General features: G+C 51.4%; 1 protein-coding gene across 4 annotated transcripts in view; it reads right to left on the bottom strand.

Moving 5' to 3' along the window:
• The window catches only part of LOC126528979 (protein rhomboid-like), a 199,642-nt gene that overhangs the window by 24,358 nt on the left and 152,439 nt on the right, over positions 1-22,845 (bottom strand). For 2 of the 4 annotated variants that reach the window (XM_050176584.3, XM_072290039.1), the window contains 2 exons: positions 6,024-6,177; positions 4,898-5,109 (listed from right to left, as the gene is read on the bottom strand). In XM_050176584.3, coding sequence (XP_050032541.1) covers positions 4,898-5,109; positions 6,024-6,177 — 366 coding nt within the window. Of the gene's footprint in view, positions 1-4,897; positions 5,110-6,023; positions 6,178-9,714; positions 10,268-22,845 lie in introns of those variants that run through there. The other 2 variants (XM_072290040.1, XM_072290041.1) reach the window with 2 other exon arrangements.

Raw genomic sequence — 22,845 nt, 5'->3', positions numbered from 1 at the left:
TGTCCGCCATAGTATGACCCTGGAATCCACACTGCCACGGGCTGCAAAACGTCCTTGCATACCTCATTTTTATTTTTTGACTCGGCGTTCTTCAGTTCCGATAATGGTGATGAGTGTTCGCTGCGGGCTAAAACATGTCTCGCATGCTGTTTAGTTTCGCTATAACGAGTGTGTTCCTCGCACGTTTTCACTATTGCCACGGATGCAACATCTAGACGGAAGAAGAGAAAAATCAGGCATACCTAACCAGAAAAGCTAAAGGGATATTCTCGCATGTAGCCTCAAAAGCTATGGTGTTTCTGTGATGCTATTGCGAGACTACAAACACCGGCAGCGTACGTTAAACTCCGTCTTAATAATAACTGCAAAGGGACATCAAGGACGGATATTACGTTAAGCATTAATAGTAAATTACTCTCCAATAGCGAAAAGATGGTGTAGAAGTTACATAAACAGGGAAAAAGTGCCTTAAAAAGGCTGGCCAACGTTTCGATATATGTGGGCCTATCTTAAAGGCCTTTGACAAAGATAGGTCCGAAACGTCAGCCAGTATTCCTGAGCTACTTTATCCGTGTTTATGCAACTTCTACCCCACAGTGTGCTACTTCATCTGTAGCTAGGGCCCCTTCTTGAATAGCGAAAAGGTCATTTTTACCGTGAGAGACTGCTTTGCGAGGTGGGAGAGGATGTCAGACGCAAAAACTGAAAGACTGGTGGCGAAGCTGCAGCACCAGCTCTCCGTGGTGTCATGCAGTTTGACAGCGTCTGCTCGCAGCTAGTTACACGTTTATTGACAAATAAGAATAGCGTTTAACGCTCACAAAACCAAAGGCTGAATCAAAGCGTCGAGAAGCTTCGACGAGATGACTTGTAGTCGGGCCGAACACAAGTGCCGATGTGGAAACATTGCCCCCTGGCGGAGTTTTTCAATGGTTGCCCACTTTTGAGCATCTCAGGCCTCCGCAGTCCTTTGACCCTTTTTTAGCTGCTTGTATAATAGTTCGGTGAATGCAACTAGTGACAAAAATGGTTCGTCTTCCTCACAAGCGCGTCGCACAGCAAAGGCGTACTGGACAAAGTTACGCTTGAACAGTTAACGTATATGTTACAGCAGACGCTTCCGCCCGATAATAACAAGCAGACAACATATTCATCGGCGTCGTCTGCTCAACCAGATATTAACAAGCAGACGACAAATAGCAATCGTCTGCTCGAGCCGATAATAACAAGCAGACGACATATACTCGTCGTCTGCTGCTCCACATCCGGGTTCCAGGAGACACAGTGCCGCCGTCGCCGCTGCTGCTGCACGGGCAGGCAGCGCCCTCCGATAAAAAGAAAAAAAGTACCGGCCTGCAACAGGTGTGCGCGAACTGAACCGTGCCGGAAAGAAGAAAAACCCTACAACAGGGCGAACATCCGGGGTAACGTGAGACCGGATGTGCCGGAAGTGTATTTAACGCCCTGGCCACAGCTACAGAGATACAGACGACGCGTATGCGGCGACGCTAGCGGGTGAAACCAGGAACCGTCCGTGAGTTCGCCCATAGGTGCGTAGTACAGTACATACGCCCACCCTGTACACTCTGCGTCTATATGCTCGCCCACTCGTATGATGATAAGTGAAAGAAAAATAATAACGAAGACACGACGCACGTAAGGCGAAACGGGTACAACGCGACGAAGGCGTTGCGCGGTGTTCACTTTAACGGTCTCCGAGATTAATTGAACCTTGCTGGCAAGGACGGTCGTTTAAAACGGTGGTTTTTAAGAAATGCTTGTTTGATTTTTGTTAAAAGAAAAAGAGAGAGAACACATCTCCAACTACACTGCCGCGTTCTGTTTCCTCGCCACCGTGACGACCCACGGCAATTCAACAGCCTGTGATTGATGATCGTTTACGAAAGCTTCGTGGGCTGTTGTAGCCGAGGCTGGCGCGTCTCTTCGTAGGCCTACCTTCGGAAAGCATACGATACAGACTTCGTAAACGGCAACCGGCGACGCGCACGAATGAATCGAACAAAAAGAATAAAATTTAGAGGCATACTGGCTTAAAGAGAGAATAAACAAGTTATTTAAGCTGTATATTAGCAAACTTATATTTGCCAGAAAAAAAGTAGTAAAAAAAATAAGTCACTTCAAGGCGCTAAAGATAGCCGGTAAAGATACCGCCTTGAATACCGATACCGCCTTGAAGTGACGGTAAAGATAGCCTCGACGTATATTGAAAGAGACAACGACTGAATTTGGCAAGCTTAGACTACAACGTATATTGAAAGAGCCAGCGACTGAATTTGGCAAGCTTGGGTAACGTTTAACGAGCCACAACGGCCGAAATACGACAAGAAAAAAAAAAAAGGAAAAGAAAGCGCTAAAACCCGTGACGTCACATTGACGTAGAAACGCTGGGGCTTCGGCGCGAAATTCAAAATATCAAACTTTGCCATTCATTTTCTCCGCTAATACTCAACCCATTGGCGCGAAACACCTGCTTTTCTAAAGCGATAGACTCACACTCAACACGACGTTCTTCCCACAGACTGAGCAAGACTAAGCGAAAACTGTACCAGGCGTCAGTTGTCTGCTCGCCGACTGCGCCTGTGCAGCGTCCCGCGAGTGAAGATGGCGACAGAGCCGGATTTGCGTCCAGCTGGTCAAACAGTTAAGCCGGATTTGAGTCCAGGCGGTCAAACTGTAAAGTCGGAACGGCCGGACGGAGTGCAGGACACAACACACGCACACGGGAACGCTCGACAACGCACCGGAAGCGGCGGAGAGAAAAAAAAAAAAAAGATGGACGCCACGTTTGCTCAGACACGACTGCAGCCCAGCGGATGCGAGTGTACACCGGTGAACAAACGCCCCGACTACATGTTGACCCCTCCCGTATCCACTTCCCTTCCCTTGGCACCCATTCTGTAACTCTGATAGTCCACCGGATACCCTACGCTCTACATTGCCTGCCCAGCTCTTTTTCCTCTTAATGTCAACTAGGAGAATATCGCATATCCACGTTTGTTCACTGATCCACACCGCTCTCTTCCTATCTCTCAACGTTACGCCTAACATTTCTCGCTTCGTCACTCTTTACGCGGTCCTCAACTCGTTTTCGGCCTTCTTAGTTAACCTCCAAGTTTCTGCACCACATGTTAGCACCGGTAGATTGCAACGATCGTACGCCTTTCTTTCGAACGATCAGCAATAAGCTCGCAGTCAGGATTTGGTATAACGCCTGCCGGATACACTCCAACCGATTTTTTCCGCTTCTTCTTTACTATCACCAGAGATTTCAAAACTGTCACGTGACACTACCTCCTAGTCTTTCGTCTTTCTTCCCCCTTCCTTGTGACTAAACACCCTGCATACTACTACATCCCAGCGGCACCGACATCAGTGCTGATATGCATGTATTCTGGGACGATCACTTTCGGCGATACTATATATTGGCTCGGCCACCAGGCTCACGCCGATTGGCTGGTCGAGCAAAATCGGACGAAGCGTTTGGCTGGTCGAGCAAAATCGGACGAGGCGTTTGGCTGGTCGAGCAAAATCTGATGAGCCGATTGGCTGGTCGAGCAAAAATTCGACGAGCCGATTGGCTGGTCGAGCAAAATCGGACGAGCTGATTGTCTGGTCGAGCAAAATCAGATGAGCCGATTGTCTGGTCGAGCAAAATCGGACGAGCCGATTGGCTGGTCGAGCAAAGCACTACGTCACGCGAAGGCGACGACGGCGTCGCCGAAAGTGATCGTCCGCGAATACGTCCCCAGAGAGAGAGAGAGGGAGAGAGAGAGCCGCGCGAGCGGCTCACCCGAAAAAATAGCAGCGGACGGACGCAGACTGCGGATTACAGAGGAAACCGGAACGCGGCCGATCGAGCGTGTGTGTACGCGCGCCGTAAACGCGTTCTCCATTCACTCCGCTGCCGCCGCCGAGAGACTATACGTGGTGGGCGGGAAAAAAACAGGTATACGGCCGCCGCGAGAGACGAAGCCTGCGCGTGTACGGAACGGATCTGGACGGCCCACGCTGAGGTCACCGTCGTAGCACGTAGGCGCGCTGCGTATGTAACGTAACCAGCAGTGTGCCCTGATCGCGTGGGTAAACAGCGCGGGTGAAAAGTACGCAAAAGAGAGAGAAATATTAAGGTCACAGCGGGTGGGCCAGCCTCGACGAGAGAGGGCGACACATCTGAGAAAGAAGGCGACGCACAACATATGGGTGTATAAGGAAAAAAAGAAACTACTTCGTGGGTTGACTGCAGTGTAAGGCAAGGAAGGGGTTGTGCGTGTACGTACGAGCGTTGATTAGGTGTCCAGTGTATGCGAACGAACCGGAAGGAAGGGAGGGGGGGGGGGGGGTGAGGGGACATCGCCCCGAGATTGCGCGGGCGGGAGAATTTCGCCCCGGTTGTCGACGAGGGACGAGTGAAAGCACACAGCGCGGTCAACTCGTAAATGGAGCACCGTATAACTAGTAGTAAGGTTGACGCATAACTCGAACATTTCAAGCTGCCCAACTTTCGTCGGAAAAACGGCACTGCCAAACCACATAAAAACACGTTGTAAACAAAACGAGTGTAGCAATCTGTAAAACGTGCGTTTTTTTCGAACCTTCGGACGAATGCTATGGCATGTATGCCACACAAACGATTGTTGCCACGACTGACTCGCTGTTCAGGGCGATAATTATGCTAATTTCGTAACTTGTATCCAGCAATCATGTACAGAGGATTCCGGTACGGTCTAGTGACCATGGGATCCCCTTCTGCATATCATTCTTGTTGTTATAATGCTTTAAAACAAAAACAAATAAATATTTGATTTGATTTGATCGCGCGAACGCGACGGGCATGACAATGAAGAGGTGCCCACGCCGCCTAGCGGAGCCGACTGACCTCGATGAGGGTGACGACGAAGACGAACAGGGGCGGCGGCCGGCAGCTGTAGTGGTCCGCGTAGTACTTGCGGTCCCTGCCGTCCGGCAGGAACTCGGTGGCGATGGCGCGAACCATGCTGCGGAACACGGAGCCCTCGGCCCTCGCGCCGGCGCCAGGGCGGCGCCACGGGTCCTCCTCGTCGTCGGCCGCCGACGAAGACGAGCCGCAGCCTGCGTCGAATCCACGCACGTCTATATAGCCACGTCCGCCAGATACTGTACACGCGCTTAGTGAGGAAGCTATTGTGGGCATTAGAACGACAGAAAGCTGAGCTAGTTGGTAAGGAGGATTCATTATGCGAAAAAGGTGAGGCGTGCAGACAGGACACAAGAGAAGTGGACAACACAAACGCGTTCGTGTTGTCCACTTCTCTTCTCTTGTGTCCCGTCTGCACGGCTCACCTTTTTTGCATATTGTGGGCACCATCGGAGGAAGGAAAGAACTTCGTTACTTCATCCATCGCGGAAATAAGTCTAGTTAATTCCTCTAAGGTGGACGCCCAAGTCCTGCCATGTCGTCGTGCTCCGCCATCTTGGCGTTTCCAGCCAATCAGACAGGCCCGCATATACGTAGCATGCACCGTGAGCCAATGGGATACGACAAGATGGCGAGCTCTACTATGCGGCGGAAACCTACAATGTACATTTGACAGTGGCAGTGTCTAGGGGCGCCATTCCGGAAATTGTCACTCTCACTGGCTGCTTACAGGGCGGCTGAGACCTCTCTCGCTGGCTTCAATACACCAACATCCGTGGCGGAACGTGTCACTGCCCGGGGTGCTACGCGTGGACATCGTCAAATTCTGCCATATTATCAAATTCTCTTAATGGCGTCGTCTTGTGCCAATCAGTAGAGGTTGTACATGAGCCATCATCTGGGCCAATCAGAGCTCACAAGATGGCGGATTCGACGACACGGCGGAATGTGACAGTGCCCAGAAAAGCACCCGATAGCGCAAACCCTGGGAGCATATCGACTATTAAAACTACGGCGCGTATCCGTAGCTACGTCCGTAGCCACATCCACACTAAACTGCCCGCTCGAAGGACAGCGTCGGGTAAAGAGAGAGAGAGAGAGAGCGCACCGTAGTATCCCCTTCCGGGAGTGGTGGCAGCGCTGAGGCTGCCGTGCCGCTGGCAGTAGTTGCCCGCTCCGGCCCGCGTCTGCTGCTGCCAGATGTCGCGCTCGTCTCGGCGGTGCACGGCGATCTTAAAGCTCCGAGTGCGCTTGCCGCTCATCTGCAAGGACACAAAGAGAAGCCGATCATGGTACAGTGGCTCAAGAACACACGGAACATATAAAGAAAAGAACACTAGATACGAGTTTAAAAGAAAGAACACGAGACATTTCGGCCCTCAGACGTGAGGCCTGCTCGTGAACGAGGCTCTGATCGAACTCAACGTCACCGGGTGGCACCACCATCTTTCGCTGCGCCTCCGGTATTCCGGACGTCTCCGGTATCCCGGACGTCTCCGGTATCCCGGACCTCCCGGTATCCCGGACCTCCCGGTGTCCCGGACCTCCCGGTGTCCCGGACGTCCCTGCTATTCCGTGAGTGGGAAGTTTGCGGACAAACCGAATTGTCTCACACTGGATCGATTGGCACCGCGATACCAGCGCGCTGAACCGTAGTACAGCAACGACTGCGCGTGACACGTGACGTCACAAAAGAAAAAGAAAGACAACCACGACATGTCCCTGTGGCTGTCAAGTGCGTACAGCTGCTTAACGAAAAAGTCGAATACAAAGATGAAAAACTGTTTCAACAGTACAGCTTTAGTTTGTCCGTATGTATACCCATCGCGGAACACCTGGTCACCGGAAACACAGACGAGAGAAGCCGCGTTGCTGGCGCCATCTTGCGGCTTAGAGTTTTAACCGGAGACGACGCAGAGCTATTACTGCAGCCTGGCAACCATGTGTCACTTCGCTGCTGGTGTGAAGCACTGGCAGCAGCGAAAACATTAGCACGCAGTACTTTTTAAAATTTTTCCTGAGGCCACAGAACGTCAACGCAACACAAGATTGTTTCTATAGCGAGTTGTGGTTGGACAAAGCGTCACAAGATGTCGCCACCGGCGTTGTTATGGGTTTCTCTATTACTGTTTACAACTTGGATGTACGATGACGAGAAACTCAATAGGACACCGGCCCTTCTGTATACGCAGAAGTCCTAAAGCCTTTCTCTAAATACCCACGGCCGTCCACGCATCCGGCGACCCGTTATACCGTTAAAGGTAATACGTGTATTGGCGAGCCAAAGCTGTCTAATTAAAAACACAAACAAAAGGGTATTCCATTTTCCCCTCCAATCCATCACCGAACACGAGAACGCTTTCTTTTTCGATTGACCCCCGCGCTATCGGCGCTCGAACGAATACACACCGGAACTCATTAGCAGAAACCGTTCGATTGGAATCGGATCTAGTGAACATAGTCGCAACGCACGAGACGCTTGGATGACTGCGTTCACATTGCTGATGAAAGGAGATTGGATGGTGCAATCGGGGGCTCTGAGTGGGGGGTGAGCGGGCGGGGCGGAGGTTACGACCTAATCGGGGTCGCTGTCGAATCGATTCGCGCATGTGCCCGGCCTCGCAGCGCTCTACCGAGAGACAAGAATACCGCCAGGAAAAAGAAGAAAAAAGGAAAGAAAAAGAGAGGAGAAAGGTAAGATCACAGCCGCGCGTCCGGTGGAGATCGAATCGACGCTTATATATACATCCGATTCGTAACGGGAAATGACCGTCCCGCGAAGACCCCGGAGATATACGGAAACGGCGTCGTCGGCATGGCGGTCGCAAACTGGGCTCTACGATCCTGGCATGAAAACACGGGGAGGGGGGGTTCAACAGGCGTAACACAATCACTTTTTTCGTTTCCGATTACACAGAAGCGTATACGCACAAGCAGCCGTACGAGATTATCAGATATGGAAACTACAGCAGCGTGTATATAAACCGGTCTCGAGCCATTTCGACTCTTCATCTGTAAGTGCTCTGGAGTTGCTTTTTTTTTTTTTGTTCCTCGAAAGTGCAACTACTGCTCGCGAAACGCTGATCTGCTTGATGCCAAAAAAAAAAAAAAAATATAGAGTTGTGGTTTACCGCTCTGTATACGGCTATATAAGCGGTACGTCGCCGCCACCTGCCAGCTTTGCGGGCTGTGCCAGCTGTGCATACGGAGCGCGGTGCATGTATCTACAGCATATATGATGGACTGGCAGGCAGGTGGTCCATGCGTTTGCGGTAAGCGATAGCGTGGGTATACTATACGGTATGCTAAAGCCCTCTGTTGCACAAAAGGACGCTCAACTAAAGTCTGGCATGGTGTCGGAATCCGAATAGATTTGCAATAAAGTTTTCACTACTACTACATATCGCCCACTTCTTCACCCTCTGCCCCCACATACCGAACTTTTCAAATTTCAAGTTGCGCGCCCGATCCACGAGTAAGTTTCGTTCTAACCCCTCCCTCCCTCCCTCCCTCCCCCCCTCCCCCCAATCTTTGTCGCAAGAACTTTTTGTAGTCGAGTTTACGTACTCGATTTAGCACTTGTCGGGTTTGCGCTATGCTCTATATAGCCTTACGGGCTTCGTCAAACCAACTTAAACAGACCGCAAGTCTTCCTAAAGCGTATAAAGTACGTGTAACGTACTTTATACGCTTTAGCTACGTGAGCTCTGCCGTCCATCGCCTAATTGCTGCTGACACAACTATTTTCGGCGTGGTCACTGATCGGTTACTGCTGTCACAGGCTTAATACAACGGTTTCACTCTCGCCTGACCATTGGCTCGTAGACCTCCATTTACTAAATAAGTTGCAGTCGCCTATAGACACGAGAGGGGTCAAACAACGATTTCGCGCATTACAATTACATGTGCGCCGTCGCCCGAAAGCCGCGCTGGTAAAAGAGAAAGAGAGAGAGAGAGAGAAATGATTTCGCGGTTCCATGAAGCTCGCCTTATCTCACTTTATGTGTTGGCGCATTACAGCCTGCACGGCTGCTGCGCCATTAAAACCCGAAATCATCGTCACCTGACTTTATATGGATATACCTTTTCCAAGTAAATGACCGTAACAAACAAAAAACAACAAGGCTGCAGGCTACACCCTTAAGCTTTCTACGACTGTGGGCCAAGTTGGTCAAGCACAGGTAAGGTGCGCTTGACTCGACTCGATAAAGTCGGGTCGAGTCGGTTCGTGGGACCAAAATAGGGTCGTCGATCGGGTTCATGCAAACGGTACGGCGGGTCGTGCCGAGCGGGCGTCGAGGCGAGATCACTCGACCCGCGATGCAGGAGACGGGTTAAATCGCCCAACCCGTCTGGCACGATGCACGTAAACGCGGTCGGGTCAGGCCGAGTCGGCTCGACTTCTGACTCGACCCGCCTGCGTGCGTCGATTTCATTGTGTGAACGAAGCTGCTGTCATATCGCTTATTAGCTTTGAGGCCAGAAAAAGCGTGAAGGTAAACACCGACGCGAAAACAACAGTCACGGTACGTTAGAGCAACAACTGAATGACGCGCCACCTCGAGACATCAAGACGATGAAAACAGACTTTGGCACTTTGTGTACTTTCACTGAAGACTGGAGACAGCGACGATGGGACAATCGCGACAGAGAAATACTAAAGGAGGACTCCGTCCTGTTTTCCTATATAAAAAAAGAACAAAGGAGAAAAATCCGCATCTCAAGGCTGCCACGCAACCAATCGGAACGTATATTACGCGGAAAGAGAAAGGGGTACCCTTAGGAGTAGCCAAGCTCACCCGAGAACAGGCGAGGGAAGAACTCACGCGGTTCCCCGCAATGCCATTCTTCGCAGAGGCCCCGACAACCTCATCTCCTCGAAGAACGGAACAGGTTGATGGCGTCGAGATATGAGTAACAACAGGAGGTGGGGCGGCACAAGAAGGCGTCCACAGCCAACCGGACGCGCCGACTGCAGGGTGGGGGTGGAGGTGAAGCCGGTGCTGACCACTACGACGGTCAGCTATAGCGTCCCGGCCGATGGAGGCGGCGGCCTTGGCTGCGCAAGTCGCTCTTGGACTCCAGGCGCCTGGAGGGGCCGTCGACAGGTCAACGATCCGTCGCCGCGGCGTGTAGTTGACGTCCGGCGAAGGCTGCTGCAGAATCGCCGATCGCCGTGGGACACAACAAAAAGCCACGTGGTGTCAGCGGCGCGGTTTGGGCCTTTCGTGGGGGCTGAGGTGGCCACTGATTGGACGCCCGGCTGATCATCCGACCGGCAGCGTCTCTCGTGCAAACGAGGAACGCGTGCACGGTTTTGTTTGTTTGTTTCTCTTCGGGAGCGCGGCGAGCGCGAGACGGAAACAAGAGGAACGCGAACGATGGAAGAAGAAGAAGAAGAACGACGGACGCTACGAGGTGATTGTGACGTCGGGAGGTCTACAGCCAGACAAAAAGCCAGGCCGCTACGTTAGCGCGGTCTTTTCGAAAGTGAAGAGAAACGGGAACTGTCGGGCTCCGAAAAGCGACGAAGGGGTGGAAGCTATTCCCACCAATTAGGCTGTAATATTGCAACACCAACGAAGGGAAAAAAAGACGACATCCACGATCACAAACAACCCAGAAGTAAGCAAGGAAGAAGCCACCGCGCCCTCCGCAGAATACAAACGCATATACACGTCCATGGAATTATCATGCACCGCATGGAACGTCGAGCGCACCTTAAACGGGCACTAAAACGGTCGAGACTTGCAAAGTGTTATTCCAAAATCCTATTCTGATTCAGTTGCTGGAGAGAGAGAGAGAGAGAGAAAAAGAAGAAAGTTATTATTTGCTAAACTAGAAAACGGACGCCGATAAAGTGGGTCGTGTGATCTCTAGTCGAAAATTGTCGCTGAACAGGAATAGCGTTCATAACAAATAGCAATAAAGGCTTTGCTTAAACCGGTTTCCATAGGGCGTCGGATCCGCAGAGTCTTTTCTTTTTCTTTTTTTAGTTTTCGCGCGGAGACCTGTGTGACGTGTAACGCCTGTGTGACGTCACGGATTTCAAGGTATTTCAAAGAGGCGTTCAGCCGCAGGAAAATGTTCATGAAGATCTCTGGGCTGAATCCTTGGTTTCCTTAGAATGCAGTGCAGCGCGGTAAAAACAATATATACTTGCGCAGAAAAACAGACCCATGACGTCACGGCGAGATGGTACGGAAACTTCACGGCGGCGTCGCCACCTGACCTCCTACTACGGCATAAGTCGAACCCGGGTATATCGAACTCGAAGGAGATCGCGAAGTAGTTCGATATATTAATCATTCTATATGTAGAGTAATAATCTTGTACAAAAATTTTCAAGGGGATCTTACAGCGGTTCGTTATACCAACAATTCGTTATATCCGGGTTTGACATATAAGAGTGACCGCTTTGCTACTGCTGCCTACCTTTTAGCTTATTTAATTAATGCAACCAGACAGCGTCTCCAGACAGAATGCAACCCTAAGTAAGCCCAAGTTATTCCGGATTCCCGCCACATACGTCGTATTTCACAGCCACGCTTGTTGCTTTGATTCGCAAAGCACCGCGATTTCCGTCTCAGTTATTGCCGAGTTATAAGGAGGCCGCTATGCGCTCGCTCATAACGGAGGTGACTAGTCCTACGGCCTTAAATGCGAAAACACTCAAAATCCGGTCACGTTCCACCGACGGGTCGCCGGCGCGTGCCAATGTCGAACTGACGCAATATGCCTGCGCGTTACGAGGTTCGCGCTTATATAAGGCAAACGGCGCTGTCGTACAAGCCAAGCCCACGGCGCGGCGAAAGCTAGGGAGGAGACCGCGTCCTCCCACGCGGCCTGCTCGAGCACCCCCACCTCAAAGGCAAACGGGAACAGAGAAAAGTAAACGCCGACGACGTTTGAGCGGTATACGTGTCTCGGAACTTTGCGCGGCGCATTTTCGAGCAGAACAAACGGACCGCCTCCGTTTGGCTGCGACGCGACCCGCATCCAGAGGAGGCAACCAACCGACGACTTTGATAGAGGAGGTGGGGGTGCTGCGTTGAATACCGCATTTGCTCCGGTACTGAAGAGAGGGAGAGAGGGCGGTAGATGCGCCGCTTCTTTTCCCCTTCTTTTATCTTTTTTTAGGGGGACGTTACGTTAGCGGCGTTAACACGAATGCGAACAAGTGGCGCGTCGCATTTCGCGGTTGTATATCGCGTATCGTGTCCACGCAAACGGCGGCCACGCGATGTAGGAAAGGCGGATCGCACTGACGCGAAGGGAGAGGGTAGTTCGAGACTATACAGGGCAAAAGCCGTTTCACGCGGTGCACGCAAATGGCATCACCGCTACAATTTCAAGTATACATATACCTAGGTCACATACACTGCACTCAATGATATATAGTTTTTTGTCTTCCATCCATCCATCCATCCATCCATCCATCCGTCCGTCCGTCCGTCCGTCCGTCCGTGCGTCCGTCTATCTATCTATCTATCTATCTATCTATCTATCTATCTATCTATCTATCTATCTATCTATCTATCTATCTATCTATCTATCTATCTATCTATCTATCTATCTATCTATCTATCTATCTATCTATCTATCTATCTATCTATCTATCTATCTATCTATCTATCTATCTATCTATCTATCTATCTATCTATCTATCTATCTATCTATCTATCTATCTATCTATCTATCTATCTATCTATCTATCTATCTATCTATCTATCTATCTATCTATCTATCTATCTATCTATCTATCTATCTATCTATCTATCTATCTATCTATCTATCTATCTATCTATCTATCTATCTATCTATCTATCTATCTATCTATCTATCTATCTATCTATCTATCTATCTATCTATCTATCTATCTATCTATCTATCTATCTATCTATCTATCTATCTATCTATCTATCTATCTATCTATCTATCTATCTATCTATCTATCTATCTATCTATCTATCTATCTATCTATCTATCTATCTATCTATCTATCTATCTATCTATCTATCTATCTATCTATCTATCTATCTATCTATCTCACAATGGCGAAGAGGGCTCCTTCGCCGTGGAGCCTAGAACCGAATCGGGGACGCCGCAGCAAGGGAGGTAGCCCTGTCCGTCGGGCCAGTTGTGTTGCTGGGAGGGGGGGGGGAGAGTGAGGCAACTGTGCGTATAGATGTAGCCATAAATCGCCCGGGCGGCCGTGGGCCTAATTAAAGACGCCAGGGCCACGGCCGCCCGACGTCGTCCACCACGCAGTGATCACAAAGCAGAGCGCCTCTATTATGCTCCGACCCCCGCCTACTTTGACCGCCCCCACGCACACGGCCGCTTCGCATACACTACACCATCATCTCTTCTCCAGTACGTATGTGTGTAAGGAAAGCAACACCTCCCCCCCTCCCTCCCACTCGCGGCGACCCCCTTCCCAAGCCGTCCTTTTCAACCTCCTTGGTGTGTGTGTGTGTGTGTGTGTGTGTGTGTGTGTGTGTGTGTGTGTGTGTGTGTGTGTGTGTATATATATATATATATATATATATATATATATATATATCCAAAAGAGAAACACTTAAGGGCGGGGTTTTAGAAAGACAAGCCGGGCAAACGGTATAAGGGGTATTATAGAAAGGGCAACGCACACGGGCCTTGTGACGTCACACCAGGGATCGGGGGCATCGCCTCCTAAACGCCGGAGAGTGGGTTCCACGAGGCGACTTTGGGGGCAGATTTTAATGGGACGACATCACGAGGGCCTGGGGAAGGCGTGTAGATGACCGCGTAAATGACCTTGCGGACATGACCCGCGTGTGGCGGAAAAGTGAACGCGAAAGCGAAATTTAAGCTAAATGGGAATGCGCACTTCACCATTGTGTATACAATGCTTCAATATGTCGCCGGCCCCGTTTGAACGCATACAGAGCTCAGCCCAACTACCTCGCCTCTTTTTCACGCACACAAGGAGAGAACGCATGAGGACGTTGTGGAACGAGCAGTCGGGTAAACGGAAATAATTATTACTAAGGAGCATTTCTTGCCATATATACGATGCCGCTTCGGGATCGGGCGTCCCCCTTTCAATACCATCGGTGAATACAGCTGGTCGGTTTCAGGCACATTTCTGCGGTACGGCATGCGAGGGCCGGGACCCTGTGCAAATGACTTTGGAGACACGACGTGAAGGTAGGAAAAATCGTGGACACGAAACAACTAAAGATAAAATAAAATAAGATAGCTTTGGCGCTCACCGCCGTTGTAGTACTAACGCGAGGAAACGATGCCACGGCCAGCGATATACAATAGGTCTTTGTAGTGTGTTTGCACACAGCATATCGATCGGAGGCAGTGCTGCTGTGTGCATTCCAATAGATGTCGTCTCCCCTTATCCCTTCTCCAGTGCAGGGTACAAACTGGATACCTATCTTCTTGTTAACCTCCCTGCCTTTCGTACCTCATTTACCTCTATCTCCTCGGTAGACGTCTAGTGAGTGAGTGAGTGAAGGTGAGTGAAGGTGAGTGAAGGTGAGTGAGTGAGTGAGTGAGTGAGTGAGTGAGTGAGTGAGTAAGTGAGTGAGTGAGTGAGTGAGTGAGTGAGTGAGCGCGCGCATAAGTGATTTATAGTTGACCGTGTGAGGAGATAAACCACATTGCACTGTCCACATGGCGCATGCAAATGGCGCATGCAAATGGCGCGCGAGAAGTCTCAAGAGCGACGTGCGATGTGCCTGAGCTCGTGACACTTTAATTGGGCCGTAGTATGCATTGAAAATGGCTCAAATAAGACAATTGTTTCCCAACGAATCAATCAAACAACGAAGTGTAAGCACCTATCGCTTTTTGAAAGCGAGGCAAATAATAGTAAAGGTAGTAAAGAAATTAAGTGGTACAAGTTTCGTGAAACGGCTTGCGAATATTGAAACCTTGCATCGTATTGTACGAGCCGCTTCTGCATGAGAAAAGCACGCAATACAAGTTGACTGGATCCAGAAGACAGAAGAACGCAGCAGACGACAAGCAGAAGGCAAACAGAAGAAGAACAGACGACAAGCAGAAGGCAAACAGAAAGCGAGCAGAAGACAGAAGAAACAAGGGCTGTCACGCAGACGAAACACTCCTCGCGATTATGGGTGACGCCATTGTTGCGATAAACAATTGGCGGCTCCGCGGTATACGAAGAGCCACTCACTGCGTGCTTTATAGGGCGGTTCGGAGGCCCGACTACCGAAGCAAATAGTACAGACCCGCTCCCGCAAGCGGGAAATGTGGCCACGACAGACGGTTGCGCCGGGTCGTGCTTTGGAACGGACGGAAGTATACGTGAGAAGCTTCGCTGCGGTCAACGCCACCGTACGTGTGTGCACAGCAGCTTACCACTTCTTGTGTGCACGCTCGTGCATGCGTGACTACATACATTGCGTACATATACGCAGAAATTCATTCTCTCAACACCGCACAAGCAAACGTACCATATCCTCAAGTGTTTGCACATTCGTTCCATTGCGCGTACAATGTATGGCAGCCGGTCTGAACGCGTGTATGCTAATAGCGGGCTCGAGCAGTACATACATACATACATACATACATACATACATACATACATACATACATACATACATACATACATACATACATACATACATACATACATATCCCCTCAATACCACACATACGTACGTATGCATACGGGCCACGTATATAGCATACATCCACACATCCCGTCGCGCTTTTCAAGTGGAGTGCACAGAGAGCGTGTGTGTGTACAGAACGCATTTGCGGCGCTGACCACATGCAGCGCCTGTTTCATGCGTCTATATGCTTTCGGGGGGGGGGTCCTTGAATAGATAGATTAGCGAGCGCCCTCGGACGAGGGCAAGTGCCATCATCACTCTATATACACTGGCGCACAACGCCGCTACGGCACATACGCACCTACACGTCCACATAGTAGACGCCGCTCTCGCGGCCTTTCCGTTCTCACGGTGCCGCGGTCGGCGCTCCGGTATGCGCGCCCGCGACCTTTGACGGCGCCGCCGCCGCCGCCGCGGCCGCTACACACACGTGAACTATACGCCGCCCTGCGTGCGGAGATCACGAGGACCGAGCTTCGAGGGGGGCGGCAAAACTGCGTTTAACAAAACATACGTTCCCACCACAGCGGCCGCGCAGCGCGGATGCTTTCAATTGCGTTTCATTTTTTTCTGTTATTTTATCGTCGAGTTGTTCTTTTGGCTGGTCGAGTACAAAGACGACGCGAGGTCTCCCGCGCCGTGCGTCGTTATAACGCGAGAGCGATGATGATGCGTTTGCTTTGACGATTTGCGCGCGGCGACGTCCGTCTGGAAGGTCAGAAAGGAGGTGTCGAATAGAAGGTCAGCGCGCACCGCCGTCGAAGTTGTCGCGTTGGCGTTTGACCCCTGGCTTCCACGTCTTTTTGTCTTTCCTTCTTTCTCCTGCACGACTTCAAAATTTTCCCCGATCCCTATACCTACACTTGGAGTACCACACACCTCTGTCTGGGCTAGACCTGCCGGTCCCGACGTGGGACTAGCCGTGTGCGCGACGAGTTCGCGTCCTCGCCGGACCTACAATAAAGTTTATTCACTCACTCAGTCACGCCATCTCTATGCCTCCATACAGAGAGAGATCCGGCGGATATCGTCTACGGAGCTTTTCGGCGTATGTAGCAGTGCTCGGGAATGCCTGGAAGAGTGGAGGGGTTTGCTATACGGGAGAAGCGAGAGTACAAAGGAAAGCCGAAGCGTGCGCATCGTTTACGAGGTAAGGCCCAGAGCGTGCCTGGCGCGGTATTGTATTGCAGGTTCCGCGGGACGCACCTCACTGCATCAACGAGGCAGCCCTTCTCTCTATTCGGTCCCACCGCCGTTTATACTATACCGCATGCCTTCTCCCAGAACACTCCCGACCATTTTTGCCACTACGTGTAACACGTAGCTCGTCGCCGGCTTTGGACACGAAGCTCGTCCGCCGAGCGCTAGACGCCCTCTCCCTCGGAGAAGGGAGGGCGCCCGGCGAACTGAACAGCGGCGAGTGAGCATCAAAGAGTGTTGCGCGAGTCGTTCTCCGCTTTCTCTGTGAACGCGAAGCGCGGTTTTCTTTCCTCCTAAATTCTTCTTTGACGTCTGCGCGTGACATTTCGCGGTCTCTTCTCAATCGCCGCAACGTAGGTGGGAGACCGAAGAGGGTGGTGGGGGGGGGGGGGGAGGGTATACGATATCGTGATTTCGAAGCCGAGGACTCTCGAGCCGGTAATGTTCCTTGCCCGCTCGCCGGCCGCTTGACCCCTGCGGCTGACCGCTGCGATTATGCCGACGAACAGAAAGAAGAAGGTTCTGCGAGAACGCATTGTTGTGTTCGAGATGCCGCGCGTGGGTCGGCGAGACAAAGACGCCGCCCCCCCCCTCCTCCTCCACCTCCCGCGCACTCTCGCGGTGCGCGAGAGAGTCCGCATCTCCAGCGCGGTTAGTCGCTGATGACAGGGAGAGTATAATACTGTGTATTGAATTCCGCCGCGGCGACTCTTGTGAAAGCGTGCCGGCGGTTGGATCAATGGATGCGGCGCACGGCAACTGAGCTCGAGGTCGCCGGTTCGATGCCCCAACCGCGGCGAAGTGGCGGTGAAGTGCGCAGGAGGTTTGTGTGCTTTGGTTCGGGTGAACGTTAAAAAGAGCGTCAAGCAGCCAAAATTATTATCCTCGGGTTTTCAACACGGAGCCTTTTCAATCAATCAATGAATGAATGAATCAATCAATCAATCAATCAATCAATCAATCAATCAATCAATCAATCAATGAACTGCAGCAGAACGTAGGACTAACACAGCAACAGCAATGCAACTGGCACCAATCACTGGATCTTTGTCATGAGGAATCGTCAGTAATTCATTTCTCGTATCCAAGCACCTTGTCCTGGAATTGATCGCAGAATTGATGCAGATAAACGCGCTTAATTATCAGTGCCGTAAGCTCGCAGGAAACACTGAAACACCTTGCGGCTCGTTAAACGGCGCACTCTATGCGTAGAATTATAAATATTATTACGCCTTCTTAGAGAAGCACACGGACTCAATGAAGACAAGAAAGACAAGACAAGACAAGACAAGACAAGACAAGACAAGACAAGACATGACATACATACATACATACATACATACATACATACATACATACATACATACATACATACATACATACATACATACATACATACATGCATGCATGCATACATACATACATACATACATACCTACAGCAACAAAAGACGCGGCCGAACAATTCCTACCGGCCCTCAACGCACCCCCGCAGATTGGCGTGGTGTTGTCTAAATGAAATGCAAACACCGCAGGCCGCCGCAATACCTAGCTAGCTGACCTCCCCGCACTCTAAGAGGTCAGGCGGCCACGAAAGTGCAGCCATAAGATGACGTATAGAGAAACGACGTCGCTCTCAACAAAGACGGACTCCCCGCTGCTTTGGCTCTCTCTCTCAAGTGTTCCCAAAAGGGGTGCACCGAGAGTTCCTCGCATCCGCGCCAAGCAGCCCCCAAGCGTCGGCAAAGGCTACTTAAAGTCGCCGAACGCGTGAACGATCACCGAAAACTGCACAAGTCGCAACGTGCCCAATGAGTGGGCCGAGCGGTGAGCGAGTGAGTCGGGCTCGCTCACGGAGGATATGCGCAGTGCAGGTGATGAGTGATCCCGATTCCGAAAGTTCAAGCACGTTATTTGGAACACGCGTGCACAGTAGTAGAGTCACTACTCACTGGTAGAGTCAGTAGTACAACCGCCGGATCCCTGAGGGTGCGGGCGGAAAATAAGTGGAAACGCAGACGCATAGGAGGATGCAGAGACGGCGGGTCTTCGGAAATGGCCAAGCTGTCATTGCTTTGGCGTATATGGCCGACGCACGGCCGTGACTGTATATCTGTCAAGTAACTCCTTTTCGTTTAACTCGATGCTACAGTTACTATACGTAGCCACTGAATAGTTCTTCGTAGTATATCCCCGAGGAACGCAAAAAAAAAAATAAATAAACTGCAGTGCGTTCTTTCAAACCGCAAATGAATTAGCGGTGCGAATTAGCGAAAGGGTCACTTGAAGGATTGGTGGGATTAAGGCAAGGAACAGACGGAATGAAAATATGTTATTTTAGGGCAGTGAGCTTCTTCCAGTTTTGATCGTGAATTAACGCGAACGCCGAATCCTAGGTAGCCATAATGAATTCAACAGAAAAGTTAGATTGAAGAGCTTATTGGCATCGACCACCACCACCCCGTTCCAAGGGGATTCCCGTAACGTCTGAAGCTTTTACTCGATGCCCGTTTTATTGCGCAGGCAATTATATGCACACTCCAAGCGAATTTCTTGCCGTCGCCGTGAGGTTCCGTATATATTTAGGTATATGTATTTTATGAATACGGATCTATACAAGGACGCCGAGCGGTCGGTCGGAGAGTGTGGGAATGGGACCGCGCGTCCGAAACATCCGAAACACACACACGCACGCACCTAAGCACGCATACCGCAGCCTAAGAGCAAGCACTTCACAGAGGTCCTACTTCCTTCCTTATTTTTTTTTCGTTTCGCGGCTAATGGTCATCGAGAGGCGCCAGGCGCAAGCGACGTGCACGAACACAGAAAAGAAAGGAAGAGAGCGTTTGCTCTCTTTGTTTAAACGGACAGTCCAAGAAGGAGAAGCGGTCGCCTTCAGCCCCCCCACCCCATCCCTCCCCTTTCACTGCGCGCGAACGCCGCACGCCCGTTGTTCATACGCGAACCGCAAGGGGTCGCTTTTGTCCCAAGCGCTACAGCGGCGCGTTGCTGCGCGCGTCTCGTCACACATAGCGACGGCTTTGTTGAGGAACGTCGTCTTCGGGCTTGCCGTGTGTGGAGTACGCGGAACCGACGAGGCGATCCGATCGAGAGCTCCGCGCAGAGGCGCGTCATCGTCGATCGGTGAAACAAAACAAAAAGTTACACGAAAGAAAGGCGAACGAAGCCTTTGCCTTCGGCCCGACTGCCTCGGGTCCTTTTGTTCTGGTCATGCTTCCACAACGAAAGCGACGGCTCCGCATATTCCGCGCGCATTACTACTACTACTTGTCGCTTTCTCCGAAGCCCGCGGCTTTCTGTTACGTTCACACGCGCCGGCGCCCGCGATGCTGTTTGCGCGGCGGCGACGGCCAGCGGGGGGGGGGGGATTGTGTTCTTCGCTGGTTCTTCCCGACGACCTGTTTGTTCTCGGACGGAGCTGGTCCGGTCTATAGGCAGGCCGTAAATGCCCTATTTTTTGTTATTATTATTATTCTAGCGGTGGCTGTGTTTCGTCCACTCGATGCGGTGTCGACGACGCAAGCGTCGGACGGTGGGAAAAAGGGGGAAGGTTTGTTTGGATTCTCGGCCGCCTGTACTACTTGTTGTTTTTTTTTTTTTTTTTTGCTCGGATGAGAGTTAGCTCCGTCCGTCTCTGAGAGTCTTTCTCACGGTCGGAGCATCAGCGGCCGTTGTTAGCCGGTGCATTCCTTTGGGTGACCGAGTTTTCTTTTTCGCGGACTTCCTCTATCGTCATCGTACCCGAAGACAGCTCAAGGACGTGATCGCTTTTCAAGTTTAGTTTTGATGAGGGTGCTTTAGATTAGGAGACGCGAGAGCGACTTACGTACGCATGCGCAAACGCAAGCCTCTTGCCTCCTCCAATCTAAAACTGGCTCGTAAGTGCTCAAGGAAATTTGGAAAGTGCACACATCAAGGAAATTTTCAGCCTTTTCACCTCTATTTTTTCGCTACGAAAAGCACATTTCTACAAAACAACAACAATGAAATGTTATTTGAATTATAACTTAACATAGTATTTAATAACCTAATCACTAATAGTTTGTTGAACAGTCCACAGATGAAAAAAAAAAGACTTCTCACTGGCATGTTGAAAACGCAACTACGGGCTTTACGCAGAGCTTTCCGCTATTAAATCACGATTATGTGGCATCAAACTAAGCGTATCATATATACGATGCGTTGGCAATTGCAGGGATACCCCAGTACTGTCTAGTACTGGCCAGTGTGTTAACCACACATTCCTAACATACGAACGTACAGCTCGCCAGTTGAATGCCACAGTTATTGAGTCACAGCGGCACGTGGAACAGAATAATAAGGAAGAAAGACCGAGAGAAGGAAGGCAACAAATGCTCAAAAACGCGTGGCGGCCGTCGGGTTCGGCGGGGACCTCTTCGATGGGCGTGGACGTCGCGAGGAAACGGGGGGGGGGGGGGGGGGGACGCGACATGCATCCGGCGGAAGGAGGCGCTCGCGCGCGCTCTCGCTAGCTGCAGTAGGCGTTCCGCGAAGGAGCAAAGGCCACGCGATCGCATAACACCGCGAGCACATATAGGTGAGCCACGCCACCTGGCGGGCCGAGTCAGCGTCTCTGGGATGCACAGCAGCCGGGTCAGGGCGTGCAGGTCCGAGCTGTGGATCGCTCGCTCAACGGGGTCCCCGAGACTCAAACCAGAACGGTAGGCAGAGGCGCTTCCAAGATGACGGTGAAGATTAAACAAGGCATGTGCCCAGAGTGTGTGGGGGGGGGGGGGGGAGGCGGGGGGGTGCGTGGTTTAGGAATCGAGAGGTTGTAGGAGGCGCACCGCAACGATTACGGATTCGCTCAACTCGCCAACTCAGGTCCGACTCACCACGCGGGGCCCGCGCACGCGCCGTCGATACCAGGACCGCACGGCGGCGCCGGCGGCGGCGCGAATGCTCATGTACAGTAAAATGCTTCTACAACGAAATTACCTGTATAACAAAGCAATAATTCTGTCCCGGTTCTATTACGAGCTGTGCGGTGCGCGACCTCTACAACGAGGTGACCTTTATAACGAATGATTTCGGAGACCCCGATGACTTCGTTATAAAGAGGTTCTACTAATTGCAATCGCAGTAATATAAACCCGACAGCTACCTCTTCTTTTCTGCCAGTCCAGAAGCGTTCCGTTTCTCTGCTAGTGACGGCGCGACAACGACTGTGGGCTCTTCGGAGAAAAGTGCGAAACGCGGGTTCATTAACCACGGCCGCGACGAACCATTCCCTTCGGTCATAGGACCGCAACCGACTAGACAAGCGCGCGCACGAACACTACACCCAAACGACGACTTCTCCGCACCTCGGCTCGCGCCAGAAGAAAGCGTGGGAAAAAAAAGAAACGCGCGGTGCGATGTGAGCGACGAGATGGGGGGGGGGGGGGGGGGTGCTCTCGAACCCAGTGGCGATGCGGAGGGAGTGGTTCGAAGGAGAGCACATAAACATCGCGCCGCACCGAGAGCGATGAGTCAGGCGCGCACACTGGGTCGTCGAAAGCAGGCGGCGACGACGACATCGCTCGGAAGTCGCGAGGGCAGCGCCCGACATTTGACGTATAGAAACAAGCAACCGACAGGCGATCGAAATGTGAAAAGAAAATCCGTAAGCAGGCTTTCCCGCAACACCTAACTCGCCTTAACCAGCATGGTGGCAGCGTTCCTGCTAGTTAGTGTATGAGGCACGCGTTCTGAAAGCTTGGACGTTGGTGGGGGGGGGAACCCCGCATCCTCTCCCCCCCCCCCCTCAACCACCACCACCACCACCACGAATGATGTTCCTCCATCGCCCGCGTGTTGACACCCCTAATTACGATTCTGTACCCCGAGGTTCGCCATCTCGATTAGGTCAAATCCTGTGCGTGGGGAAGCCCACAAGCGGGCCCCTCCCATGTCGACGATTAGAACTTTTCTACGGCCACAAACAGCCGAGGGTTGTCAGAAAACAGTCTCGCATACTGCTTCTGTCGTATGGATAATACCACAATAAGCGCCTCTGTAGCTGCGTCGTGACAAACCACCAATATCGTTCTGTTACATTTGATCTACCATC

This window comes from Dermacentor andersoni, chromosome 8 (assembly GCF_023375885.2).
Source record: "Dermacentor andersoni chromosome 8, qqDerAnde1_hic_scaffold, whole genome shotgun sequence".
NCBI classification, from domain to species: Eukaryota; Metazoa; Arthropoda; class Arachnida; order Ixodida; family Ixodidae; genus Dermacentor; species Dermacentor andersoni.
Note: the sequence above shows the minus strand (reverse complement) of the source record. Positions and strands in the feature narration are given on the sequence as shown.